Consider the following 24,323-nt stretch of genomic DNA (forward strand, 5'->3'; position numbering starts at 1 on the left):
ATATCTCAAAAACCTGATGTGATAGACAAAAACTGATGCCAGATTTGGAATCAGCACCCCAAAGTTACCTTACAACCGTTGGAATACCTTATGCCAGAAAAAGTGTGTTGACCAGTGAATAATCTCTTGTTGCAGCAGCCCTTTCTTGTTCAGCAGTCCTACCGCTGTATCTTTGCACCTGATGACGATTGCTTGTGTTGCGATAGAAACGTCGAGATTCATTATTTATTTTTCTACCTACGTGACTTTACCGAAAGAACCAAAGAATATGGATTCCTGCAGTCACGAATGCTTCAAATCGAGATTGAGTTTTAGTTTAAGCAACCAAAAGTGGCGAAGTATGGACAAACAACCCCACCCCCCACCACCCCTGCACGCCCTACCCCCTATGACAGCCAAAGCAGAAATAGATAAATAATATTGGGTCTTTCGGTTCAAAGAACCTATCTACGTAGATATGTTCAAAGAATCTACGTGACTTTACTGAAAGACCCAAGAATATGAATTATTCCTGCAGTCACGAAAGCTTCAAGTCAAGAAATCGATATCTTACATTGAGGCGTTGTTGTTGGTGGTCAGCTCCCGTTCAAAGCCAGCGGTGGCATTTACCTGGACGACCTGCGGGTAAAAGAGAGCTCCAAGTCTCGTCGGATTTCTCCGCGAGAGATGAGGATTCTGACCGTCTGACGTTCCTGTGGCGGGGTGATTTGAGAATAACTCAATCTGCTCACAGCCCCCCCCCCCCCCCCCACCAATCGTATTCTGTTGATGGCCCCCCACACCAGTATAAGACCCCCCCCCCGCACCGCGCACGCCCCCACCCACCACAGCCTTCCCCGTGGCACCACCAATGCCCCCAGGTGAGGTTTGTACAGGTGATCTCCCACACCTGTAGGGCACATCAGCGGCGTAGGTGCCAGGTGTTGCACAGGTGTGCACGGGGGAGCGGTGGCGCAGCGGTTAGCGCGCCGCGCTACGGACCCCGGCTGCCCGAGTTCGGTTCCCGCTCACGGCCAACACCAGTGACGGTTATCTGAACCGGTCCTGGGCCTCCCCCTAAGTCGACTCAGCCTCAATGAGTACCTGGTGAGGTGCGTAAACATCGCCACTGGGGGAGACAAAGGCGGTCGGGCGTGGTGCTGCCCCCCACCCCCCACCCCTCGTGTACCGTGCTGTCCTTCGTAGGCACTACTCGCTGACAGCACTTGCCACAACAGTGTGTTGAGGCTACACGGGGGATCTTTATCTTTGTCTTGCACAGGTGTGCTGCAACTCCTTGTGTGTACAGGTGTGAGGCTACTGTCCACAGGTGTGTACTGGTGCACTGCTGCAGGTGCGTACAGGTGTGAGGCTACCGTCCACAGGTGTGTACTGGTGCACTGCTGCAGGTGTGTACAGATGTGAGGCTACTGTCCACAGGTGTGTACTGGTGCACTGCTGCAGGTGCGTACAGGTGTGAGGCTACTGTCCACAGGTGTGTACTGGTCTACTGCTGCAGGTGTGTACAGGTGTGAGGCTACCGTCCACAGTTGTGTACTGGTGCACTGCTGCAGGTGTGTACAGATGTGAGGCTACTGTCCACAGGTGTGTGCTGGTGCACTGCTGCAGGTGTGTACAAGTGTGAGGCTACTGTCCACAGGTGTGTGCTGGTGCACTGCTGCAGGTGTGTACAGGTGTGAGGCTACTGTCCACAGGTGTGTACTGGTGCACTGCTGCAGGTGTGTACAGGTGTGAGGCTACTGTCCACAGGTGTGTGCTGGTGCACTGCTGCAGGTGTGTAGAGGTGTGAGGCTACTGTCCACAGGTGTGTGCTGGTGCACTGCTGCAGGTGTGTACAAGTGTGAGGCTACTGTCCACAGGTGTGTGCTGGTGCACTGCTGCAGGTGTGTACAGGTGTGAGGCTACTGTCCACAGGTGTGTGCTGGTGCACTGCTGCAGGTGTGTAGAGGTGTGAGGCTACTGTCCACAGGTGTGTACTGGTGGACTGCTGCAGGTGTGTACAGGTGTGCCGCAGCAAATGTAGGTGTGTACAAGAATCCCCCGCGATAAGGTTCCACGTGCGTTGTTTTGCAAATACATTGCCGATTAATAAGGGAACATATTTCCGTTTAAGTGTAATGTTTCGCATATGCGTTGTTTAAAAAATGTATATCAACACGTAGGCTTTCGCGACCGATATCATCCATTATAGAGGTTAATTTTTTTTGTTAGATCGCGTAAATATATACATGTGTGTCGTTAAAACCCGCCACCACCCGACACAGCCAATTAGTATCCCTCTATTTAAGGAACGAAGCAGGAGGATTTCTCTACAAGTCTGGCTGCCGCCTGATGATGCCGGTTGTAATTACCGGCGAAACGTCGTACTTAGATTGTAAATCTTCTTGGTTCTTTCGGTAAAGTCACGTAGAAGGGAAGTAATAAAATAATAAAAATAAAACATAATAAATAATTCTCACGACGTTTCGGCCACAACGCAAGCAGCCGTCCTCAGGTGAAGAACAGGTCTGTCGGGGAGACAGCGTCTGAATGAAACACCACCACGCTTGGAGCGACTATTTAAGCTGGGTTGGAAGGGGGGAAGGGCGCCTTGACAAAATAATTTGCATATCAAGATGAATTTAGCATATTTATGGGAAATGCAGGTATGTGATTAGTACTACTTGTGAAATGCGTAGGAGGTGTGCGGGGGGTTTCAAAGTCATATTATGTAAATGTTGTGGATTTGCTCTCTAACACACCGGTGTTGCTGTACTAGTAACGAATCGGCCACGTTCTGTTTACATCACAAACATTACTAATTGGCTGTGTTGGATGGTGGCGGGTTTAACGACACATTTATATTCACGCAACCTAACCCAAAGAAAACCTCTATTATGGATCGAAAAAATATATATTTGCGCCAAAAATGTTTCCAACATTTTTTTTAACTCGGAACGCACACGGACTATGTTGCGATGTAATGCCGCACGTTGGGCGAATATTCGCGTACCACCGAATATCGTTCCGTCACGTGATCCGCCTCCTTGTCTGCCAGACCGCCATCTTGTGTGATCGCAGCGCACGTGGTTAGGTAGAAATGTCGCGTTCGGTGAGTTTTTTTTACAGTACAAAGGCCTTAGAAAGGTGAGTGCTAAATGCACGGAAAATTATGTTAGCGCCTCTGGCAAGAAAAGGCGAAAGGTAAAGAATCTCAACGATAAATCAGAAGTTTCAAGTCGTTATAAAGCATGTGAAAAGGCTGTCGATATTTGCGAGAATGCGTGGCCTTCGTCTGCATAACTCCACAGTCGTCGATCAATAAGCTTTGCTTTACCATCTCTGGTAAGTTTTATCGAATTATTTGTATTTTTTATTCGTTAAAATCCATGCTACCTGATGGGTTTCTTTTTAAATAAACTTCACGACATTTAGTCACGCATTTTATTCCTGAAATGTCGGTTAGGAACTCAACCCCTTACTTTAACATGTTTATGGGAATTTAGAGTAGTTCGCTTTTAAGTTATTTCGAGTTAAGTAGCATTTCTCAGGAACACAACCCTTATGTAGAGCGGGGGATTCCTGTACAGGTGTGTACAGGTGTGCTACTGCAGGTGTGTACAGGTGTGCTACTGCAGGTGTGTACAGGTGTGCCACTGTTCCTGAAGGTGTGTATAGGTGAGTACAGGTGTGCTATTACAGGTGTGTACAGGTGTGCTTCTGCAGGTTGTACAGGTGTGTACAGGTGTGCTATTATAGGTGTGTGCAGGTTTGCTACTGCAGGTGTGTACGGGAGTGCCACTACTCATGCAGGTGTGTTAAGGTGTGCCACTGGTACTGCCGGCGTGTTTAGCTGGTGTGCCACTGCTACTGCAGGTGTGTACAGGTATGTACAGGTGTGTCATTACAGGTGTGTACAGGTGTGCCACTGTTTCTGCAGGTGTGTACAGGTGTGCTACTGCAGGCGTGTACAGGTGTGCTCCTGCAGGTGTGTACAGGTGTGCTCCTGCAGGTGTGTACAGGTGTGCTGCAGGTGTGTACAGGTATGTACAGGTGTGTCATTACAGGTGTGTACAGGTGTGCCACTGTTTCTGCAGGTGTGTACAGGTGTGCTACTGCAGGCGTGTACAGGTGTGCTCCTGCAGGTGTGTACAGGTGTGCTCCTGCAGGTGTGTACAGGTGTGCTGCAGGTGTGTACAGGTATGTACAGGTGTGTCATTACAGGTGTGTACAGGTGTGCCACTGTTTCTGCAGGTGTGTACAAGTGTGCTACTGCAGGCGTGTACAGGTGTGCTCCTGCAGGTGTGTACAGGTGTGCTCCTGCAGGTGTGTACAGGTGTGCTGCAGGCGTGTACAGGTATGTACAGGTGTGTCATTACAGGTGTGTACAGGTGTGCCACTGTTTCTGCAGGTGTGTACAGGTGTGCTCCTGCAGGTGTGCACAGGTATGTACAGGTGTGTCATTACAGGTGTGTCATTACAGGTGTGTACAGGTGTGCCACTGTTTTTGCAGGCGTGTACAGGCATGCTCCTGCAGGTGTGCACAGGTATGTACAGGTGTGTCATTACAGGTGTGTCATTACAGGTGTGTACAGGTGTGCCACTGTTTCTGCAGGCGTGTACAGGTGTGCTACTGCTGGCGTGTACAGGTGTGCTCCTGCAGGTGTGTACAGGTGTGCTCCTGCAGGTGTGTACAGGTGTGCTGCAGGCGTGTACAGGTATGTACAGGTGTGTCATTACAGTTGTGTACAGGTGTGTCATTACAGGTGTGTCATTACAGGTGTGTACAGGTGTGCCACTGTTTCTGCAGGTGTGTACAGGTGTGCTACTGCCGGCGTGTACAGCAGGTGTGCTCCTGTTGTGCAGAGTCACTGAGTCTCCCGCTTGGTGAGCACTGTGTGGGATGTGTGGGATGGGGAGGGTGGGCGACCCTCGTGGGGCAGGGCCCCCCCCCTCATCTTGTAGGGATCGGGACCCCCAGGGGGGGAGCTCCCGGGAGGAGACGGGAGCGGCGTGTCCGGGGTGGCTGCGACGCAGAGACACGCACCACACGCGCACACAAAGACAAAGATCCCCCGTGTAGCCTGTAACAGACTGTTGGGGCAAGCGCTGTTAGCGAGCATCTACGAAGGCCGGCACGGCACACGAGGGGGTGGGTGGCCAACACCACGCCCGGCCGCCTTTGTCTCCCTAGTGGCGTTGTTTACACATTGCACCAGGTACTCATTTGAGGCTGAGTCGACCTAGGGGTGGCCGAGGACCGGTTAAGATAATCGTCACTGGTGTTGGCCGTGAGCGGGAATCGAACCTGGGTCGCCAGATTCGCAGCGCAGCGCTAACCGCTCCACTACTGCTCCCCACGGACGCGCACAACAACAACAACCGCCATTCGCCACTAAGTGGCGGTGACATCACCACGACGCTTGTGCCAGGCCATGTGCACCTTGAGGCCACGTGAAGTGTCGAACGCCCGCTGGCAGGAGGTCACGGGGCAGACCCGACCCTGCAGGTGCCACGGGTCGACTCACTGAGATGACCGAGATGACTGGCTGATGCACCACCTGTGCCCCCTACTGTGCCAACTTGCTGTGCTTTAGCCACCCGGCGCTCCGCTCGTTGTTGTGAGCGTCGCTCCTCTATCCCTCCGTTGTTGTTGGAGGGCGCAGCCTTGCCTGCCGGAGGAGCTCACCGATGGGACTTTGCCCAGATCTTTCAAGGATTTGTGAGCTCCTCACACAATCCAGCCTGGTTAAACCCAGGATGGATCGTAGGCAGGCCAACCTAAATGTTCCTAACCAACGTGCACACACACAGACACACAAACACAAACAGCGGTGTGCTACATGGTGGTGGTGGTGAGCGTCTACTCACACAGGTGAGCGGTGTGCTGCATGGTGTGCTGCGTCGCCATGGGGTTGCTGATGATGACCGGGTGCCCACTGCCAGAGTTGCCCAGGAAGTGATGCGGGGGGTCTGGGGAGCGGGAAGGGGGCGGCGGCTGCTGCTGCTGCTGGTGAGGGGGGTGAGCGGGCAGGTGAGGCAGGTGAGGCAGGTGGGGCAGGAGCTGGGGGTGAGCGGGGTGAGCGGGGTGAGCGGGCGCCTGGCCGGCGGGTGCAGCGTCGGCCGTCACTCCTGCGCGCGCACAAAGACAAAGGCCCCCCGTGTAGCCTCGAACAGTCCGTTGGGGCAAGTGCCGCTAGCGAGCGCCGGTACGGCGCATGACCTGATGAGGTGGCCGGCAACCACGCTCGCTTTGCCTCGCCAGTGCTGATATCTACTACGCACTGCAACCAGGTACTCATTTCAGGCTGAGCCGACCTAGGGAAGGCCCAGGACCGGTTCAGATATTCGCCAGCGGCATCGGCGAGCGAGCTGGCGGCCGGGTCCACGCTAACCACTGGGCCCACCGCTCCCCGGCACTGCCGAGGATTTCTCTCGGCCACTTCGTGTTTGGCCGTCACTGAGATTTAACCGCAGCAGGTCGACGGCTTCACAGCCCAAACCCGTGCCAAATTCAAGCGGATTTGGAATCGCCCTGAGCAGCAATCTTCCTCTTCCGCCCTTCCTCCTCTATCCATGACTCTAGGCCAGGGGTCGGCAACCTCTCAAAGCAGAAGAAGACGAAGAGCCGTTTTTTGTCTTGGTCTTTGACCAAAATAGCACGGGCAGCTAGCTACTTGTACACACAAACACAGCAAGCGGGCACACAGCCAATGACAACACCACGCATTCTGACTTGAATAGACAAAATAGTTTGAGAGCCGCGTCACACGCTACAGCAACTTGTACACACAAACACAGCAAGCGGGCACACAGCCAATGACAACACCACGCATTCTGATTTGAATAGACAAAATAGTTTGAGAGCCGCGTCACACGCTACAGCAACTTGTACACACAAACACAGCAAGCGGGCACACAGCCAATGACAACACCACGCATTCTGATTTGAATAGACAAAATAGGTTGAGAGCCGCGTCACACGCTACAGCAACTTGTACACACAAACACAGCAAGCGGGTATACAGCCGACGAGAAAAAAATTCTGACTACAATCAACAAAATAGGGGATGGAATAAACGGCGTCTATTTCGTTTTTCAGTTATTCGTTAACAATCACACAGCTTGACTGTAGTTCATTGTGTTGTCGCCAAAACATCAAATAGTGACACTCCCATTCCCTGTTGTATTTAATACATTGCCGATTACATTTCGATTGAAAGCTTTCGTGACTGCAGGGATTCATCTTCTTGGTTCTTTCGGTAAAGTCACGCAGAAGGGAAGTAATAAAATAATAAAAATAAAACATAAACAGGACCCTGCGGGGTGGGCTGGTAGGAACGAATAACCAAAGAATGTAAACATAATGTATTATTACACTTGTTAAGCCAGGAAAGCCCCACTGAGTCAAAAGGTTTTTGTAGGGTCCTGCCAAGTGTTTGCAGTAGGGGGCGATGTTGCTACACCAAATCGGACGATACGAAGGGAGAGATTGAGGCCTAGTTCTAGGCTTTAGGCCTAGCTGTAGGCTTTAGGGCGCTGTGAGTTAATTTTTAATTTAAATGTTTTAATGATTCATGTAAAAGCTTTAAATTTAAATGTTTCTATTTAAAAACATGAGGGAATGTAACATTGTTAAACATAACTCCCTTTCACACACGCGGGGGTACGATACGAAGGGAGAGTTTCAGGCCTAGTTCTAGGCTTTAGGCCTAGCTGTAGGCTTTAGGGCGCTGTGAGTTTTTTTTTATTTAATTTGAAAGTTTTCATTAAAAGCTATCTCAGGGAATTATTAGGTCGCTGTGAGTTTTTTATTTAATTTCAAAGTTTTAATTAAGAGCTATCTCAGGGAATTATAAGGGAATGTTACACGTGTTTAGCCAAGAAAGCCTCATTAATTTAAATGTTTAAATTAAAAGCTATCTGAGGGAATTTTAAGGGAATGTTACACTTGTTCAGCCAGGATAGCGTCACTGAGTCTAAAGGTTTTTGTAGGGTCATGCCAAGTGTTTGCAGTAGGGGGCGATGTTGCTACCAGGATAGCGTCACTGAGTCTAAAGGTTTTTGTAGAGTCATGCCAAGTGTTTGCAGTAGGGGGCGATGTTGATACACGGACGGACGGACGGACACATTAATCTATTGGTGGTCTGGTCCACTTCGTTCCTACCAGTATAAAATACAATTCTCACGACGTTTCGGCCACAACGCAAGCAGCCGTCGTGAGAATGATTTTATTATGTTTAATTTTTTTTATTATTTCCCTTCTGCGTGACTTTACCGAAAGAACCAAGAAGATTGCCGATTACCCTTAGGTGAAATTACGTTTTAGATTTAAAATATTTTTAGTTGATTTTTTTTTAAGCGGCTGCCCGCAAGGGGGCAGCCAAAGAGCCACTTGCAGCCGGCCTCAAAGCCGCCATTTACCGACCGCTGCTCCAAACCGCAGCAAATTAACCAATTCCACCGCTCCATCTCCCGCCTGCGTGGACGACCTCCCGTCGGACACGGACCATTGCCCGGCTGCCGCTCCGTCGCTATTATTCTTGACCGCCGTTACTATCCGGCGGGGCGGGGAGGCGCGTTCGGCGAGCCGTGTGGCCTCAATCAAACGCTGGCGCGAAAGCCGCAAAAGCGCAACGGGTTAAAGCCCGCGAGAGGGAAGCAATTAAAACGATGTCGTTTTATTTTAGCAGGTAAGGCCCCGCTGAGCTGCTATATAGCTCAACGAAAGTGGCTCATCATCATCATCGTATGGACATTGAGAGCAGCAGCCACGTGCTCAAAACGCGTGATGTTGATTCGGAAAACCGGAGCACCCGGAGACAAATCCACGCGAGCACGGCGGGAGAGACACCGCAAACTCCAAAAATACAGGCGCCAGGCTCAAGATGGAACCCACGACCTCCCGCATACTAGGCGAGGGAGTTAACATCTCCGAGCCACCGCTGCGCGCCAGCTTCTGCCGCATTTCTCGCCCCTTCATAACGCCACCTCGCGAGACGTGGAGGATGACGGACTGAAACCTCCCGCCCCTCCGCCGTACCTCCGAGCAGCATCTCCTGCAGAAGGTTGTCCACCTTGGCGACGCCGAAGAGGCGGAGGAGGTGGACCTGCTCGACGAGCTGCCACGTGATGCTCTGCAGCGCCGGCAGCAGCAGCAGCAGCTCGCCGAATCGTCCGCGGCTCTCGTACTGGCGGTCGGTCACGTAGTCCTCCAGCAGCACCTGGGGTGAGTGAGCGGGCGAGCGGGTGAGCGAGTAAGTGGGTGAGCACCCACATGGATTAGGCACGTAGTCCTCCAGCAGCACCTGGGGTGAGCGAGTGGGTGAGTGGGTGAGCGAGTGAGTGGGTGAGCACGCACATGGATTAGTCATGTAGTCCAGCAGCACCTGGGGTGAGCGAGCACGAGTCACTCATGGGTCAATGTCCCGTCTCACCAAGTCACCAGTCACTCAATCACCGGTCACTCACTCTCTGGTCTCTCACCAGTCACTCACCCTCAGCTACCGTCGCTCACCCTCGCGCACGCCACTCACCTGCACGTGGAAGCGCATCGCTTTGATTCGAGCAGCGTCGCTCAATCCCTTCGCATCTGCAACAACAGCGAGGTCACGCACACCGGGTGAGCGCTCACCACCCCCACTCGGCCACAGCCTCACCACCCCCACACTGACCCACAGCCTCACCACCCACACTCACCCACAGCCTCACCACTGACCACACGTACCACCGGGTGGTGCATCTGCCAGACGTCTCGGTCGGTCGACCCATGGCGCCTGTGTGTGCCCCATGACCCCCTGCCTGCAGCGAGTCTTCCACACGCCACGTGATAACCTCAAGCTGGACCTAGCCTGGCACGAGGGCTCTGCCGTGACATCGCCGGTTGTTGTTGTTGTTGTTGTTTACAGGTGTGTGGGTAGCACTGGGTGTATTTTACATGAAGAGTGAAGGTGCAGATGGAGGTCTTGAGCCTGGATTTGAACAGGGAGCAAGGAGACGGCTGGGGTGGTGGTGGGGGGTGGTGGTGGTGGGGGGTGGGTGGGTGGGGGTAGTTCCAGACTATAGGGCAGAGGTCACAATCGGGTACCCGATACCCGTACCCTACCCGATACCCGGCTACCCGTACCCGGCCGGGTACGGGTAGCCGTTTGCAACTCTGGTGCGGCCGGGTACGGGTAGGCGGTGAGTCACCGTTTGTCACTCATTTCCCAACGTCTTGTCTCTTCTCACAATTCAAGTTCCTAGAATCAACCCACCCACGCCTGCAACATGGCTTCATCCCAGAGGTCACAATCGGGTACCCGATACCCGCACCCGACCCGATACCCGGCTACCCGTACCCGGCCGGGTATCGGGTACGGGTACCCGTTTGTGACCCTGGTGCGGCCGGGTACGGGTAAGGAATCAAAACCCGTTTGCGACCTCTGCTATAGGGGTCACCAGAGAAGAATCAGCAGCCTCCCTTTGAGCGAAGGTCGACTGGGAGCTCCCACAGAAAGCCACGGCTGCCGTAGCCAAGAGTGCGCGGAGGGGAGTAGCCAGCGAGAGATGAGAGGTTGGCGAGTGTCATAGAAACTCAATTTGGAGCTTTCGTGACTGCAGGAATGACTCTTTGGTTATTTCGGTAAAGTGACGTATAAAGATAAATAATAAATTAGATACTAGCATACGACGTTTCGATTGCAACACAAGCAATCGTCATCAGGTATAAATGAAATAGAAAACACAAATCTAGTATACTTAGAAATGTAATGTAATACAACAGAGAGTCGGATAACATAACAGTCAACACCCTACCTATACACTACTACACACTACACTATACACTACAATACACTACTACACTATACACTACTACAACAGAGAGTCTGATAACATAACAGTCAACACCCTACCTATACACTACTACACACTACACTATACACTACAATACACTACTACACTATACACTACTACAACAGAGAGTCTGATAACATAACAGTCAACGCCCTACCTGCTTGATTACGTTCTTCCTGAGAATGCTAAATTTGAGAGAGAGATAAAACACAGAACCAGAGACATATAGACAGACATATAAGTAGAGACAGATATCACAGAGATACGTAGAGAGAGTGTCATACAGTTATTCTTTGGTTCTTTCGGTAAAGTCACGTATAAAGATAAAATAATAAATTAAATAATAGCATACTACGACGTTTCGATTGCAACACAAGCAATCGTCATCGGGTATAAAAGAAATAGCAACAAAAATCTAACCAGAAAACTATAGACAGACATATAAGCAGACAGACATCATAAAGATACACAGAGAGAGAACACGTATCGGCACAAAGAGAGAGGTCGTCTCTGTGACGAGGCCTTAAATATAGAGAGGGGGCGGGGGCGGAGAGAGGGAGGGGGCAGAGACATGCTAATTTTTTCTCTGCCCCCTCCCTCTCTCCGCCCCCGCCCCCTCTCTATATGTAAGGCCTCGTCACAGAGACGACCTCTCTCTTTGTGCCGATACGTGTTCTCTCTCTCTGTGTATCTTTATGATGTCTGTCTGCTTATATGTCTGTCTATAGTTTTCTGGTTAGATTTTTGTTGCTATTTCTTTTATATCTGATGATGATTGCTTGTGTTGCAATCGAAACGTCGTAGTATGCTATTATTTAATTTATTATTTTATCTTTATACGTGACTTTACCGAAAGAACCAAAGGATAACTCTATGACCCTCTCTCTATGTATCTCTGTGATATCTGTCTCTGCTTATGTGTCTGTCTATGTGTCTCTGGTTCTGTGTTTGATCTCTCTCTCTCTCTCAAATTTAGCATTCTCAGGAAGAACGTAATCAACCAGGTAGGGCGTTGACTGTTATGTTATCAGACTCTCTGTTGTAGTAGTGTATAGTGTAGTAGTGTATTGTAGTGTATAGTGTAGTGTGTAGTAGTGTATAGGTAGGGCGTTGACTGTTATGTTATCAGACTCTCTGTTGTAATAGTGTATAGTGTAGTAGTGTATTGTAGTGTGTAGTGTGGTGTGTAGTAGTGTATAGGTAGGGCGTTGACTGTTATGTTATCAGACTCTCTGTTGTAGATTCCAAAGAACACAGGATGAGATGTTACTATCCTTTGTGCAAGCACTTCCAAGAGTTCATGAACAGTGAGCCTGGTGAAATTTGGGGAGCGCATCGTCAGTAGTGACCCTTTGGTTCCTAGGGTGTTTCGGCCTTTCATACTATACACCCTCCCCAAAGGCGGCCAGCGACAGGGTGATCAATCCTACGCTTGCGTCCCATTCCCAATTAGTCATAGGAGTTGCCTTGTTGTTGGTAGCCAACATCCCATGGGACTATGCATGGCAGGGGCGTCCTCCTCCCTGAGTCAAGCATTGTTGACTGCATACCTCCTGGTATGCAGTCAACAATGCGTAGTGTATTGTAGTGTATAGTGTAGTGTGTAGTAGTGTATAGGTAGGGCGTTGACTGTTATGTTATCCGACTCTCTGTTGTATTACATTACATTTATAAGTATACTAGATTTGTGTTTTCTATTTCATTTATACCTGATGACGATTGCTTGTGTTGCAATCGAAACGTCGTAGTATGCTATTATTTAATTTATTATTTTATCTTTATACGTCACTTTACCGAAAGAACCAAAGAATAATTCCTGCAGTCACGAAAGCTCCAAAATTAAGATTGTCACAGAGTTCACACGCGGGGCTCCAGGAGTATTTTGTTTCTCACCTGGATCAAAGAAGACGATGGCCTTGAGGCACGCGAACTCCGCGTCGTCGAGTTGGAGGTCACGGAAAGGTCGCACGAGCTCGTCCAGAACGCGGTTCGAGACGCGGCACAGCTCCTGCTCGGGGCAGTTCCTGGGAATCACCGACTCGGAGCCTGCGGCGAGACGCCGGGGAACGCCGCAGCGGCCCAGTAAGGCGAACGCATGGCAACGGCTTGCCGGTGAACCCATAGCAATGGCCACGCCGGTGAACCCATGGCAATGGGATCGCCAGTGAACCCATGACAACGGGATCGCCAGTGAACCCATGACAACGGGATCGCCAGTGAACCCATGGCAATGGGATCGCCGGTGAACCCATGACAACAGGATCGCCAGTGAACCCATAGCAACGGGATCACCAGTGAACCCATGGCAACGGCCTCACCAGTGAACCCATGGCAACGGCCTCACCAGTGAACCCATGGCAACGGCCTCACCAGTGAACCCATGGCAACGGGATCGCCAGTGAACCCATGGCAACGGCCTCGCCAGTGAACCCATGGCAACGGCCTCGCCAGTGAACCCATGGCAACGGCCTCGCCAGTGAACCCATGGCAACGGCCTCACCAGTGAACCCATGGCAACGGGATCGCCAGTGAACCCATGGCAACGGGATCGCCAGTGAACCCATGGCAACGGGATCGCCAGTGAACCCATGGCAACGGGATCGCCAGTGAACCCATGGCAACGGCCTCGCCAGTGAACCCATGGCAACGGGATCGCCAGTGAACCCATGGCAACGGGATCGCCAGTGAACCCATGGCAACGGGATCGCCAGTGAACCCATGGCAACGGGATCGCCAGTGAACCCATGGCAACGGCCTCACCAGTGAACCCATGGCAACGGGATCGCCAGTGAACCCATGGCAACGGGATCGCCAGTGAACCCATGGCAACGGGATCGCCAGTGAACCCATGGCAACGGCCTCACCAGTGAACCCATGGCAACGGCCTCACCAGTGAACCCATGGCAACGGCCTCGCCAGTGAACCCATGGCAACGGCCTCACCAGTGAACCCATGGCAACGGGATCGCCGGTGAACGCATGGCAACGGCCTCACCAGTGAAACCATGGCAACGGGATCGCCAGTGAACGCATGGCAACGGCCTCACCAGTGAAACCATGGCAACGGCCTCGCCAGTGAACGCACGGCAACGGGATCGACACTTCTCGGCAGTTGTGAAGAGCGGCGGTGCAGTGGTTAGCACGCTGCACTGCGAACCGAATGGCCCGAGTTTGACTCCCACTCACTTTCCATCCAAACATCGGTGAGTGATTTATCTGAAGCGGTCCTGGGCCTCCCCTAGGCCGACTCGGCCTCAAATGAGCATCGCCACTGGGCGTGGTGCTGGCCACTCACCCCCTCGTGCGCCGTGCCGGCCTTCATAGGTGCTCAGGACCAGCGCTCGCCCCAACGGTGTGTTGAAGACTATACGGGGCACCTTTGTCCGTGTGAGTGTGGTGCTCACCGAGCAGCAGCAGCTCCTTGTAGGGCAGGGAGCGCTTGGAGACCCCAAGAAGGAGGTGCTCGCCAGCGTGAGCTCTCAGCAGAGACACCTGGTGAGGGGGGCACGCGAAGGGTGAGGGGGGCACACGAGGGGTGAGCGGTGAGCAGGACACGTGAGGGATGAGTCACTTGCTTGGCGAGATGGGCGAGTTGCACGATTGGTGAGGGCAAGACACGTGATTGGTGAGGAGGGCGTGTCACGTGATTGGTGAGGTGGGAGAGTCACGTGATTGGTGAAGACAACGTGTCACTTGATTGGTGAAGACAACGTGTCACTTGATTGGTGAGGAGGGCGTGTCACGTGATTGGTGAGGTGGGAGAGTCACGTGATTGGTGAAGACAACGTGTCACTTGATTGGTGAAGACAACGAGTCACTTGATTGGTGAGGAGGGCGTGTCACGTGATTGGTGAGGTGGGAGAGTCACGTGATTGGTGAAGACAACGTGTCACTTGATTGGTGAAGACAACGAGTCACTTGATTGGTGAGGAGGGCGTGTCACGTGATTAGTGAGGTAGGAGAGTCACGTGATTGGTGAGATGGGCGAGTCACCTGATTGGTGAAGACAACGTGTCACTTGATTGGTGAGGAGGGTGAGTCGCGTGATTGGTTAGGTGGGTGAGTGACTTAATTGGTGAAGTCGGCAAGTAACTTGATTGGTGAGGAGGGTGGGTCACGTGATAGATGAGGAGTGCGAGTCGCCGTGCCTGGTCGTCTAGGGGCAGGTCGCAGAAGGCCGGGATGTACTTGGCCCACTCGACCAGCACCAGCAGCTGCTGCTTCATCGACTCGCACACGTCCTGCACCCCGGCCAGCTTGCGCACGGGCCCCCCGCCGTCCCCCGAGCCCCCCACTTCCCTGGCCCCCGTGATCTATGCGCACAGAGACAAAGAACACCCCCCCCCCCCCCCGTGTGAGGTGAAGTGAGTCAAACTCGGTTTTAAATAGTGCCGTTCGCGCAAGGCCCCACGGCGCTTGACAACGCAATCCCGGTAAACAACAAAAAAGCCTTAACATTACAACAGTGAGTAAGACAACCCCGCACAGACGGATATGCAGGAGAAAATAAATGTGTTTTCAGGCGAGCCTTCAAAAGCTCGACTGACGGAGCGTCCCTGACGGACTGGGGCAAAACATCCCACAAGCGAAACGCCCTGACTCCTGAAAGCTCTATCACCACCCATTGCATGCAGATTTGTCCTCAGTATACTCGGGGTGCCCGGATTTGGTGGATCAAAGTTGCCGGACAGGGGCAGAGTACGGTTTCAGCACATCTCCGAGATATAATGGAGCCACTAACGCCCTGTCATGGCGCTGAAGGCCAATACAAGAACTTTAAATTCGAACCTGTATTTTACCGTATCGCCCGAACGGACTTTAGGGGCACGTGCTCGTGAAGGTGAAGTCGGCACATCAGTGAGGGTGAGAGCGTCATCGTAAAGACCGAGAGTGCCACGCTTGAGTGAGGACCCCATGTTAGAGTGAGGGTGCCATGTTAGAGTGAGGGTGCCATGTTAGAGTGAGGGTACCATGTTAGAGTGAGTGTGCCATGTTAGAGTGAGGGTGCCATGTTAGAGTGAGGGTGCCATGTTAGAGTGAGGGTACCATGTTAGAGTGAGTGTGCCATGTTAGAGTGATGGTGCCATGTTAGAGTGAGGGTGCCATGTTAGAGTGAGGGTGCCATGTTAGAGTGAGGGTGTCATGTTAGAGGGAGGGTGTCATGTTAGAGTGAGGGTGCCATGTTAGAGTGAGGGTGTCATGTTAGAGTGAGGGTGCCATGTTAGAGTGAAGGTGCCATGTTAGAGTGAAGGTGTCATGTTAGAGTGAGGGCGCCATGTTAGAGTGAAGGTGCCATGTTAGAGTGAGGGTGTCATGTTAGAGTGAGGGTGCCATGTTAGAGTGAGGGTGCCATGTTAGAGTGAAGGTGTCATGTTAGAGTGAGGGGGCCATGTTAGAGTGAGGGTGCCATGTTAGAGTGAGGGTGCCATGTTAGAGTGAGGGTGCCATGTTAGAGTGAGGGTGCCATGTTAGAGTGAGGGTGCCATGTTAGAGTGAAGGTGCCATGTTAGAGTGAGGGTGCCATGTTAGAGTGAGGGTGTCATGTTAGAGTGAGGGTGCCATGTTAGAGTGAGGGTGTCATGTTAGAGTGAGGGTGCCATGTTAGAGTGAGGGTGCCATGTTAGAGTGAAGGTGCCATGTTAGTGTGAAGGTGTCATGTTAGAGTGAGGGTGCCATGTTAGAGTGAAGGTGCCATGTTAGAGTGAGGGTGCCATGTTAGAGTGAGGGTGCCATGTTAGAGTGAGGGTGCCATGTTAGAGTGAAGGTGCCATGTTAGTGTGAGGGTGTCATGTTAGAGTGAGTGTGTCATGTTAGAGTGAAGGTGCCATGTTAGAGTGAAGGTGCCATGTTAGAGTGAGTGTGTCATGTTAGTGTGAGGGTGACATGTTAGAGTGAGGGTGTAATGTTAGAGTGAGGGTGCCATGTTAGAGTGAGGGTGTCATGTTAGAGTGAGTGTGCCATGTTAGAGTGAGGGTGCCATGTTAGAGTGAAGGTGTCATGTTAGAGTGAGGGTGCCATGTTAGAGTGAGGGTGCCATGTTAGAGTGAGGGTGCCATGTTAGAGTGAAGGTGCCATGTTAGAGTGAGAGTGCCATGTTAGAGTGAGGGTGCCATGTTAGAGTGAGTGTGTCATGTTAGAGTGAAGGTGTCATGTTAGAGTGAGGGTGCCATGTTAGAGTGAAGGTGTCATGTTAGAGTGAGGGTATCATGTTAGAGTGAAGGTGCCATGTTAGAGTGAGGGTGTCATGTTAGAGTGAGGGTGCCATGTTAGAGTGAGGGTGCCATGTTAGAGTGAAGGTGCCATGTTAGAGTGAGGGTGCCATGTTAGAGTGAGGGTGCCATGTTAGAGTGAAGGTGTCATGTTAGTGTGAGGGTGCCATGTTAGAGTGAAGGTGCCATGTTAGAGTGAAGGTGCGATGTTAGAGTGAAGGTGCCATGTTAGAGTGAGGGTGTCATGTTAGAGTGAGGGTGCCATGTTAGAGTGAGGGTGCCATGTTAGAGTGAAGGTGCCATGTTAGAGTGAGGGTGTCATGTTAGAGTGAGGGTGCCATGTTAGAGTGAGGGTGCCATGTTAGAGTGAAGGTGCCATGTTAGAGTGAGGGTGTCATGTTAGAGTGAGGGTGTCATGTTAGAGTGAGGGTGCCATGTTAGAGTGAGGGTGCCATGTTAGAGTGAAGGTGCCATGTTAGAGTGAGGGTGCCATGTTAGAGTGAGGGTGTCATGTTAGAGTGAGGGTGCCATGTTAGAGTGAGGGTGCCATGTTAGAGTGAGGGTGCCATGTTAGAGTGAAGGTGCCATGTTAGAGTGAAGGTGCCATGTTAGAGTGAGGGTGCCATGTTAGAGTGAAGGTGCCATGTTAGAGTGAAGGTGCCATGTTAGAGTGAGGGTGTCATGTTAGAGTGAAGGTGCCATGTTAGAGTGAGGGTGCCATGTTAGAGTGAGTGTGCCATGTTAGAGTGAAGGTGCCATGTTAGAGTGAGGGTGCCATGTTAGATTGAGGGTGCCATGTTAGAGTGAAGGTGCCATGTTAGAGTGAGGGTGCCATGTTAGAGTGAGGGTGTCATGTTAGAGTGAGGGTGTCATGTTAGAGTGAGGGTGTCATGTTAGAGTGAGGGTGTCATGTTAGTGTGAGGGTGCCATGTTAGAGTGAGGGTGCCATGTTAGAGTGAGGGTGTCATGTTAGAGTGAGGGTGTCATGTTAGAGTGAGGGTGTCATGTTAGAGTGAGGGTGTCATGTTAGAGTGAGGGTGTCATGTTAGAGTGAGGGTGTCATGTTAGAGTGAGTAGGTTGAGGGTGTCATGTTAGAGTGAAGGTGCCATGTTAGAGTGAGGATGTCATGTTAGAGTGAGGGTGCCATGTTAGAGTGAGGGTGCCATGTTAGAGTGAGGGTGCCATGTTAGAGTGAGGGTGCCATGTTAGAGTGAAGGTGCCATGTTAGAGTGAGGGTGCCATGTTAGAGTGAGGGTGCCATGTTAGAGTGAGGGTGCCATGTTAGAGTGAGAGTGTCATGTTAGAGTGAGTGTGTCATGTTAGAGTGAGTGTGTCATGTTAGAGTGAAGGTGCCATGTTAGAGTGAGGGTGCCATGTTAGAGTGAGGGTGTCATGTTAGAGTGAGGGTGTCATGTTAGAGTGAAGGTGCCATGTTAGAGTGAAGGTGTCATGTTAGAGTGAAGGCGCCATGTTAGAGTGAGAGTGTCATGTTAGAGTGAGGGTGCCATGTTAGAGTGAGGGTGCCATGTTAGAGTGAGGGTGCCATGTTAGAGTGAGAGCGCCATGTTAGAGTGAGAGCGCCATGTTAGAGTGAGAGCGCCATGTTAGAGTGAGGGCGCCATGTTAGAGTGAGGGTGCCATGTTAGAGTGAGGGTGCCATGTTAGAGTGAGGGTGTCATGTTAGAGTGAAGGTGCCATGTTAGAGTGAAGGTGTCATGTTAGAGTGAAGGTGCCATGTTAGAGTGAGAGTGTCATGTTAGAGTGAGGGTGCCATGTTAGAGTGAGGGTGCCATGTTAGAGTGAGAGCGCCATGTTAGAGTGAGAGCGCCATGTTAGAGTGAGGGCGCCATGTTAGAGTGAGGGCGCCATGTTAGAGTGAGGGTGCCATGTTAGAGTGAGAGCGCCATGTTAGAGTGAGAGCGCCATGTTAGAGTGAGAGCGCCATGTTAGAGTGAGAGCGCCATGTTAGAGTGAGGGCGCCATGTTAGAGTGAGGGTGCCATGTTAGAGTGAGGGTGCCATGTTAGAGTGAGAGCGCCATGTTAGAGTGAGAGCGCCATGTTAGAGTGAGGGCGCCATGTTAGAGTGAGGGCGCCATGTTAGAGTGAGGGTGCCATGTTAGAGTGAGAGCGCCATGTTAGAGTGAGAGCGCCATGTTAGAGTGAGAGCGCCATGTTAGAGTGAGAGCGCCATGTTAGAGTGAGAGCGCCATGTTAGAGTGAGTGCGCCATGTTAGAGTGAGGGTGCCATGTTAGAGTGAGGGTGCCATGTTAGAGTGAGAGCGCCATGTTAGAGTGAGAGCGCCATGTTAGAGTGAGGGCGCCATGTTAGAGTGAGGGCGCCATGTTAGAGTGAGGGTGCCATGTTAGAGTGAGGGTGCCATGTTAGAGTGAAGGTGTCATGTTAGAGTGAGTGTGCCATGTTAGAGTGAGGGTGCCATGTTAGAGTGAAGGTGCCATGTTAGAGTGAGGGTGCCATGTTAGAGTGAGGGTGTCATGTTAGTGTGAAGGTGTCATGTTAGAGTGAGTGTGCCATGTTAGAGTGAGGGTGCCATGTTAGAGTGAAGGTGCCATGTTAGAGTGAGGGTGCCATGTTAGAGTGAGGGTGCCATGTTAGAGTGAAGGTGTCTTGTTAGTGTGAGGGTGCCATGTTAGAGTGAAGGTGCCATGTTAGAGTGAAGGTGCGATGTTAGAGTGAAGGTGCCATGTTAGAGTGAGGGTGTCATGTTAGAGTGAGGGTGCCATGTTAGAGTGAGGGTGCCATGTTAGAGTGAAGGTGCCATGTTAGAGTGAGGGTGTCATGTTAGAGTGAGGGTGCCATGTTAGAGTGAGGGTGCCATGTTAGAGTGAAGGTGCCATGTTAGAGTGAGGGTGTCATGTTAGAGTGAGGGTGTCATGTTAGAGTGAGGGTGCCATGTTAGAGTGAGGGTGCCATGTTAGAGTGAAGGTGCCATGTTAGAGTGAGGGTGCCATGTTAGAGTGAGGGTGTCATGTTAGAGTGAGGGTGCCATGTTAGAGTGAGGGTGCCATGTTAGAGTGAGGGTGCCATGTTAGAGTGAAGGTGCCATGTTAGAGTGAAGGTGCCATGTTAGAGTGAGGGTGCCATGTTAGAGTGAAGGTGCCATGTTAGAGTGAAGGTGCCATGTTAGAGTGAGGGTGTCATGTTAGAGTGAAGGTGCCATGTTAGAGTGAGGGTGCCATGTTAGAGTGAGTGTGCCATGTTAGAGTGAAGGTGCCATGTTAGAGTGAGGGTGCCATGTTAGATTGAGGGTGCCATGTTAGAGTGAAGGTGCCATGTTAGAGTGAGGGTGCCATGTTAGAGTGAGGGTGTCATGTTAGAGTGAGGGTGTCATGTTAGAGTGAGGGTGTCATGTTAGAGTGAGGGTGTCATGTTAGTGTGAGGGTGCCATGTTAGAGTGAGGGTGCCATGTTAGAGTGAGGGTGTCATGTTAGAGTGAGGGTGTCATGTTAGAGTGAGGGTGTCATGTTAGAGTGAGGGTGTCATGTTAGAGTGAGGGTGTCATGTTAGAGTGAGGGTGTCATGTTAGAGTGAGGGTGTCATGTTAGAGTGAGGGTGTCATGTTAGAGTGAAGGTGCCATGTTAGAGTGAGGGTGTCATGTTAGAGTGAGGGTGCCATGTTAGAGTGAGGGTGCCATGTTAGAGTGAGGGTGCCATGTTAGAGTGAGGGTGCCATGTTAGAGTGAAGGTGCCATGTTAGAGTGAGGGTGCCATGTTAGAGTGAGGGTGCCATGTTAGAATGAGGGTGCCATGTTAGAGTGAGAGTGTCATGTTAGAGTGAGTGTGTCATGTTAGAGTGAGTGTGTCATGTTAGAGTGAAGGTGCCATGTTAGAGTGAGGGTGCCATGTTAGAGTGAGGGTGCCATGTTAGAGTGAGGGTGCCATGTTAGAGTGAGGGTGTCATGTTAGAGTGAGGGTGTCATGTTAGAGTGAAGGTGCCATGTTAGAGTGAAGGTGTCATGTTAGAGTGAAGGCGCCATGTTAGAGTGAGAGTGTCATGTTAGAGTGAGGGTGCCATGTTAGAGTGAGGGTGCCATGTTAGAGTGAGGGTGCCATGTTAGAGTGAGAGCGCCATGTTAGAGTGAGAGCGCCATGTTAGAGTGAGAGCGCCATGTTAGAGTGAGGGCGCCATGTTAGAGTGAGGGTGCCATGTTAGAGTGAGGGTGCCATGTTAGAGTGAGGGTGTCATGTTAGAGTGAGGGTGTCATGTTAGAGTGAAGGTGCCATGTTAGAGTGAAGGTGTCATGTTAGAGTGAAGGTGCCATGTTAGAGTGAAGGTGTCATGTTAGAGTGAAGGTGCCATGTTAGAGTGAGAGTGTCATGTTAGAGTGAGGGTGCCATGTTAGAGTGAGGGTGCCATGTTAGAGTGAGAGCGCCATGTTAGAGTGAGAGCGCCATGTTAGAGTGAGGGCGCCATGTTAGAGTGAGGGTGCCATGTTAGAGTGAGGGTGCCATGTTAGAGTGAGAGCGCCATGTTAGAGTGAGAGCGCCATGTTAGAGTGAGAGCGCCATGTTAGAGTGAGAGCGCCATGTTAGAGTGAGGGTGCCATGTTAGAGTGAGGGTGCCATGTTAGAGTGAGGGTGCCATGTTAGAGTGAGAGCGCCATGTTAGAGTGAGAGCGCCATGTTAGAGTGAGGGCGCCATGTTAGAGTGAGGGCGCCATGTTAGAGTGAGGGTGCCATGTTAGAGTGAGGGTGCCATGTTAGAGTGAGAGCGCCATGTTAGAGTGAGAGCGCCATGTTAGAGTGAGAGCGCCATGTTAGAGTGAGAGCGCCATGTTAGAGTGAGAGCGCCATGTTAGAGTGAGTGCGCCATGTTAGAGTGAGGGTGCCATGTTAGAGTGAGGGTGCCATGTTAGAGTGAGAGCGCCATGTTAGAGTGAGAGCGCCATGTTAGAGTGAGGGCGCCATGTTAGAGTGAGGGCGCCATGTTAGAGTGAGGGCGCCATGTTAGAGTGAGAGCGCCATGTTAGAGTGAGGGTGCCATGTTAGAGTGAGGGTGCCATGTTAGAGTGAGGGTGCCATGTTAGAGTGAGGGTGCCATGTTAGAGTGAGAGTGCCATGTTAGTGTGAGGGTGTCATGTTAGAGTGAGGGTGTCATGTTAGAGTGAGGGTGCCATGTTAGAGTGAGTGTGCCATGTTAGAGTGAGGGTGCCATGTTAGAGTGAGGGTGCCATGTTAGAGTGAGGGTCTCATGTTAGAGTGAGGGTGTCATGTTAGAGTGAGGGTGCCATGTTAGAGTGAGGGTGCCATGTTAGAGTGAGGGTGTCGTGTTAGAGTGAGGGTGCCATGTTAGAGTGAAGGTGTCATGTTAGAGTGAGGGTGCCATGTTAGAGTGAGGGTGCCATGTTAGAGTGAAGGTGCCATGTTAGAGTGAGGGTGCCATGTTAGAGTGAAGGTGCCATGTTAGAGTGAAGGTGTCATGTTAGAGTGAGTGTGCCATGTTAGAGTGAAGGTGCCATGTTAGAGTGAAGGTGCCATGTTAGAGTGAGGGTGCCATGTTAGAGTGAGTGTGCCATGTTAGAGTGAGGGCGCCATGTTAAAGTGAGGGTGCCTTGTTAGGTTAAGGGCACCTGTCTGGAGAGGGCCTCAGCCTGCACGAGGCTGCTGATTGAGAGCGACCCCACCTCCTCATAGCTCGGTCTCCGCAGGGCGATCCGATCTCTCTCATTCTGCACGGCTGCTTGAGGGGGGAGTGAGGGGTTTGGGGTGAGGTGGGGACAGTGGGGAGTAGGGGGTGGCGGTGAGATGATTTTGGGGGTGCAGCACAAGATCGTCAACACCACTCGGCTTATGGGTCAGGCTAGCTGTCCCAGGTGTAGTAAGTCTGAGTTTAATGAGATTTTAAAGAGGTGTAATGGGGGGAGGGAGGGGTTCTCTGGGGTTTTATGGGGTTTTATGGGTCTAATGAGGTTTTTCTGGGTCTTAATGGGTCTAATGGGATTTTATCTGTATTTTAATGGTATTTTCTATGGGGTTTAATGGGAGTTTTTATTGAATTTAATGGAAGTTTCACTGTGTTTTGATGGGATTTCACTGGATATTAGGATTATCTATGAGTTTAATGGAGTTTCTCTGGGTTGTAATGTGTTTAATGTGTTTTAGTGGAAATTTCTATCGATTATTAATGGGGTTATTCCTGATTTAATGGGATTTTTATGGGATTTTCTGTGGTAAATTTTTTGATTTTCAATGCGGTTTAATTACATTTTTTCTGTGTTTTAAAGTAATTTTACGTCGGCTTTTTTACAGAATTACCACTGAGCTTTAATGAGATATTTTCCATGGGTTCCGAATTTAATTTTCTCTCGCTTTTAATAGGGTTTCCCTTTGGGATTAACGGCTTTTCCATCTGATTGCCTCCGCTCACCCTCCTTCTTCATCCCCGCACGGAAGCACTTGCGCAGGCGGCAGTAGCGGCACTGGTTGCGTTTGTCCTTGTCCACCACGCACTGCCGATTGAACCTGGGGGTCAGAGGTCATCCAGGGGAGCGGGTCAAAGGTCATTTGACAAAAAATGTACTCACTGCCAGGTTGTGGTACGGCGAGGGTTATGGTTAGGATAGCTTGACTGGGTATGGTGCGGCTAGGGTTATGGTTAGGCCAGCTAGACCGGGTGTGGTAGGGCTAGGGTTATGGTTAGGTCAGCTAGACCAGGTGTGGTAGGGCTAGGGTTATGGTTAGGCCAGCTAGACCAGGTGTGGTAGGGCTAGGGTTATGGTTAGGCCAGCTAGACCAGGTGTGGTAGGGCTAGGGTTATGGTTAGGCCAGCTAGACCGGGTGTGGTAGCGCTAGGGTTATGGTTAGGCCAGCTAGACCAGGTGTGGTAGGGCTAGGGTTATGGTTAGGCCAGCTAGATCGGGTGTGGTACAGCTAGGGTTATGGTTAGGCCAGCTAGACTGGGTGTGGTAGAGCTAGGGTTATGGTTACGCCAGCTAGACCAGGTGTGGTAGGGCTAGGGTTATGGTTAGGCCAGCTAGACCGGGTGTGGTAGGGCTAGGGTTATGGTTAGGCCAGCTAGACCTGGTGTGGTACAGCTAGGGTTATGGTTAGGCTAGCTAGACCGGGTGTGGTAGGGCTAGGGTTATGGTTAGGCCAGCTAGACCTGGTGTGGTACAGCTAGGGTTATGGTTAGGCTAGCTAGACCGGGTGTGGTAGGGCTAGGGTTATGGTTAGGCCAGCTAGACCTGGTGTGGTACAGCTAGGGGTATGGTTAGGCTAGCTAGACCGGGTGTGGTACAGCTAGGGTTATGGTTAGGCTAGCTAGACCGGGTGTGGTACA

General features: G+C 51.4%; 1 protein-coding gene across 2 annotated transcripts in view; it reads right to left on the reverse strand.

The window, feature by feature from the left end:
* Positions 1-820: 820 nt before the first annotated feature.
* LOC133355807 (hepatocyte nuclear factor 4-gamma-like) overlaps positions 821-24,323 on the reverse strand; it is a 35,526-nt gene continuing 12,023 nt past the window's right edge. Inside the window, exons 3-11 of one of the 2 annotated variants that reach the window (XM_061573192.1) lie at positions 23,412-23,506; positions 22,615-22,721; positions 14,963-15,127; positions 14,219-14,306; positions 12,709-12,861; positions 9,516-9,571; positions 9,023-9,203; positions 5,851-6,111; positions 821-5,005 (exon numbers count right to left, since the gene is read on the reverse strand). In XM_061573192.1, coding sequence (XP_061429176.1) covers positions 4,848-5,005; positions 5,851-6,111; positions 9,023-9,203; positions 9,516-9,571; positions 12,709-12,861; positions 14,219-14,306; positions 14,963-15,127; positions 22,615-22,721; positions 23,412-23,506 — 1,264 coding nt within the window. In that variant the 3' untranslated portion in view covers positions 821-4,847. Of the gene's footprint in view, positions 5,006-5,850; positions 6,112-9,022; positions 9,204-9,515; positions 9,572-12,708; positions 12,862-14,218; positions 14,307-14,962; positions 15,128-22,614; positions 22,725-23,411; positions 23,507-24,323 lie in introns of both variants that reach the window. The other variant, XM_061573191.1, reaches the window with a different exon arrangement.

This window comes from Lethenteron reissneri, chromosome 52, assembly GCF_015708825.2.
Source record: "Lethenteron reissneri isolate LAM-NWPU_2019-01 chromosome 52, ASM1570882v1, whole genome shotgun sequence".
NCBI classification, from domain to species: Eukaryota; Metazoa; Chordata; class Hyperoartia; order Petromyzontiformes; family Petromyzontidae; genus Lethenteron; species Lethenteron reissneri.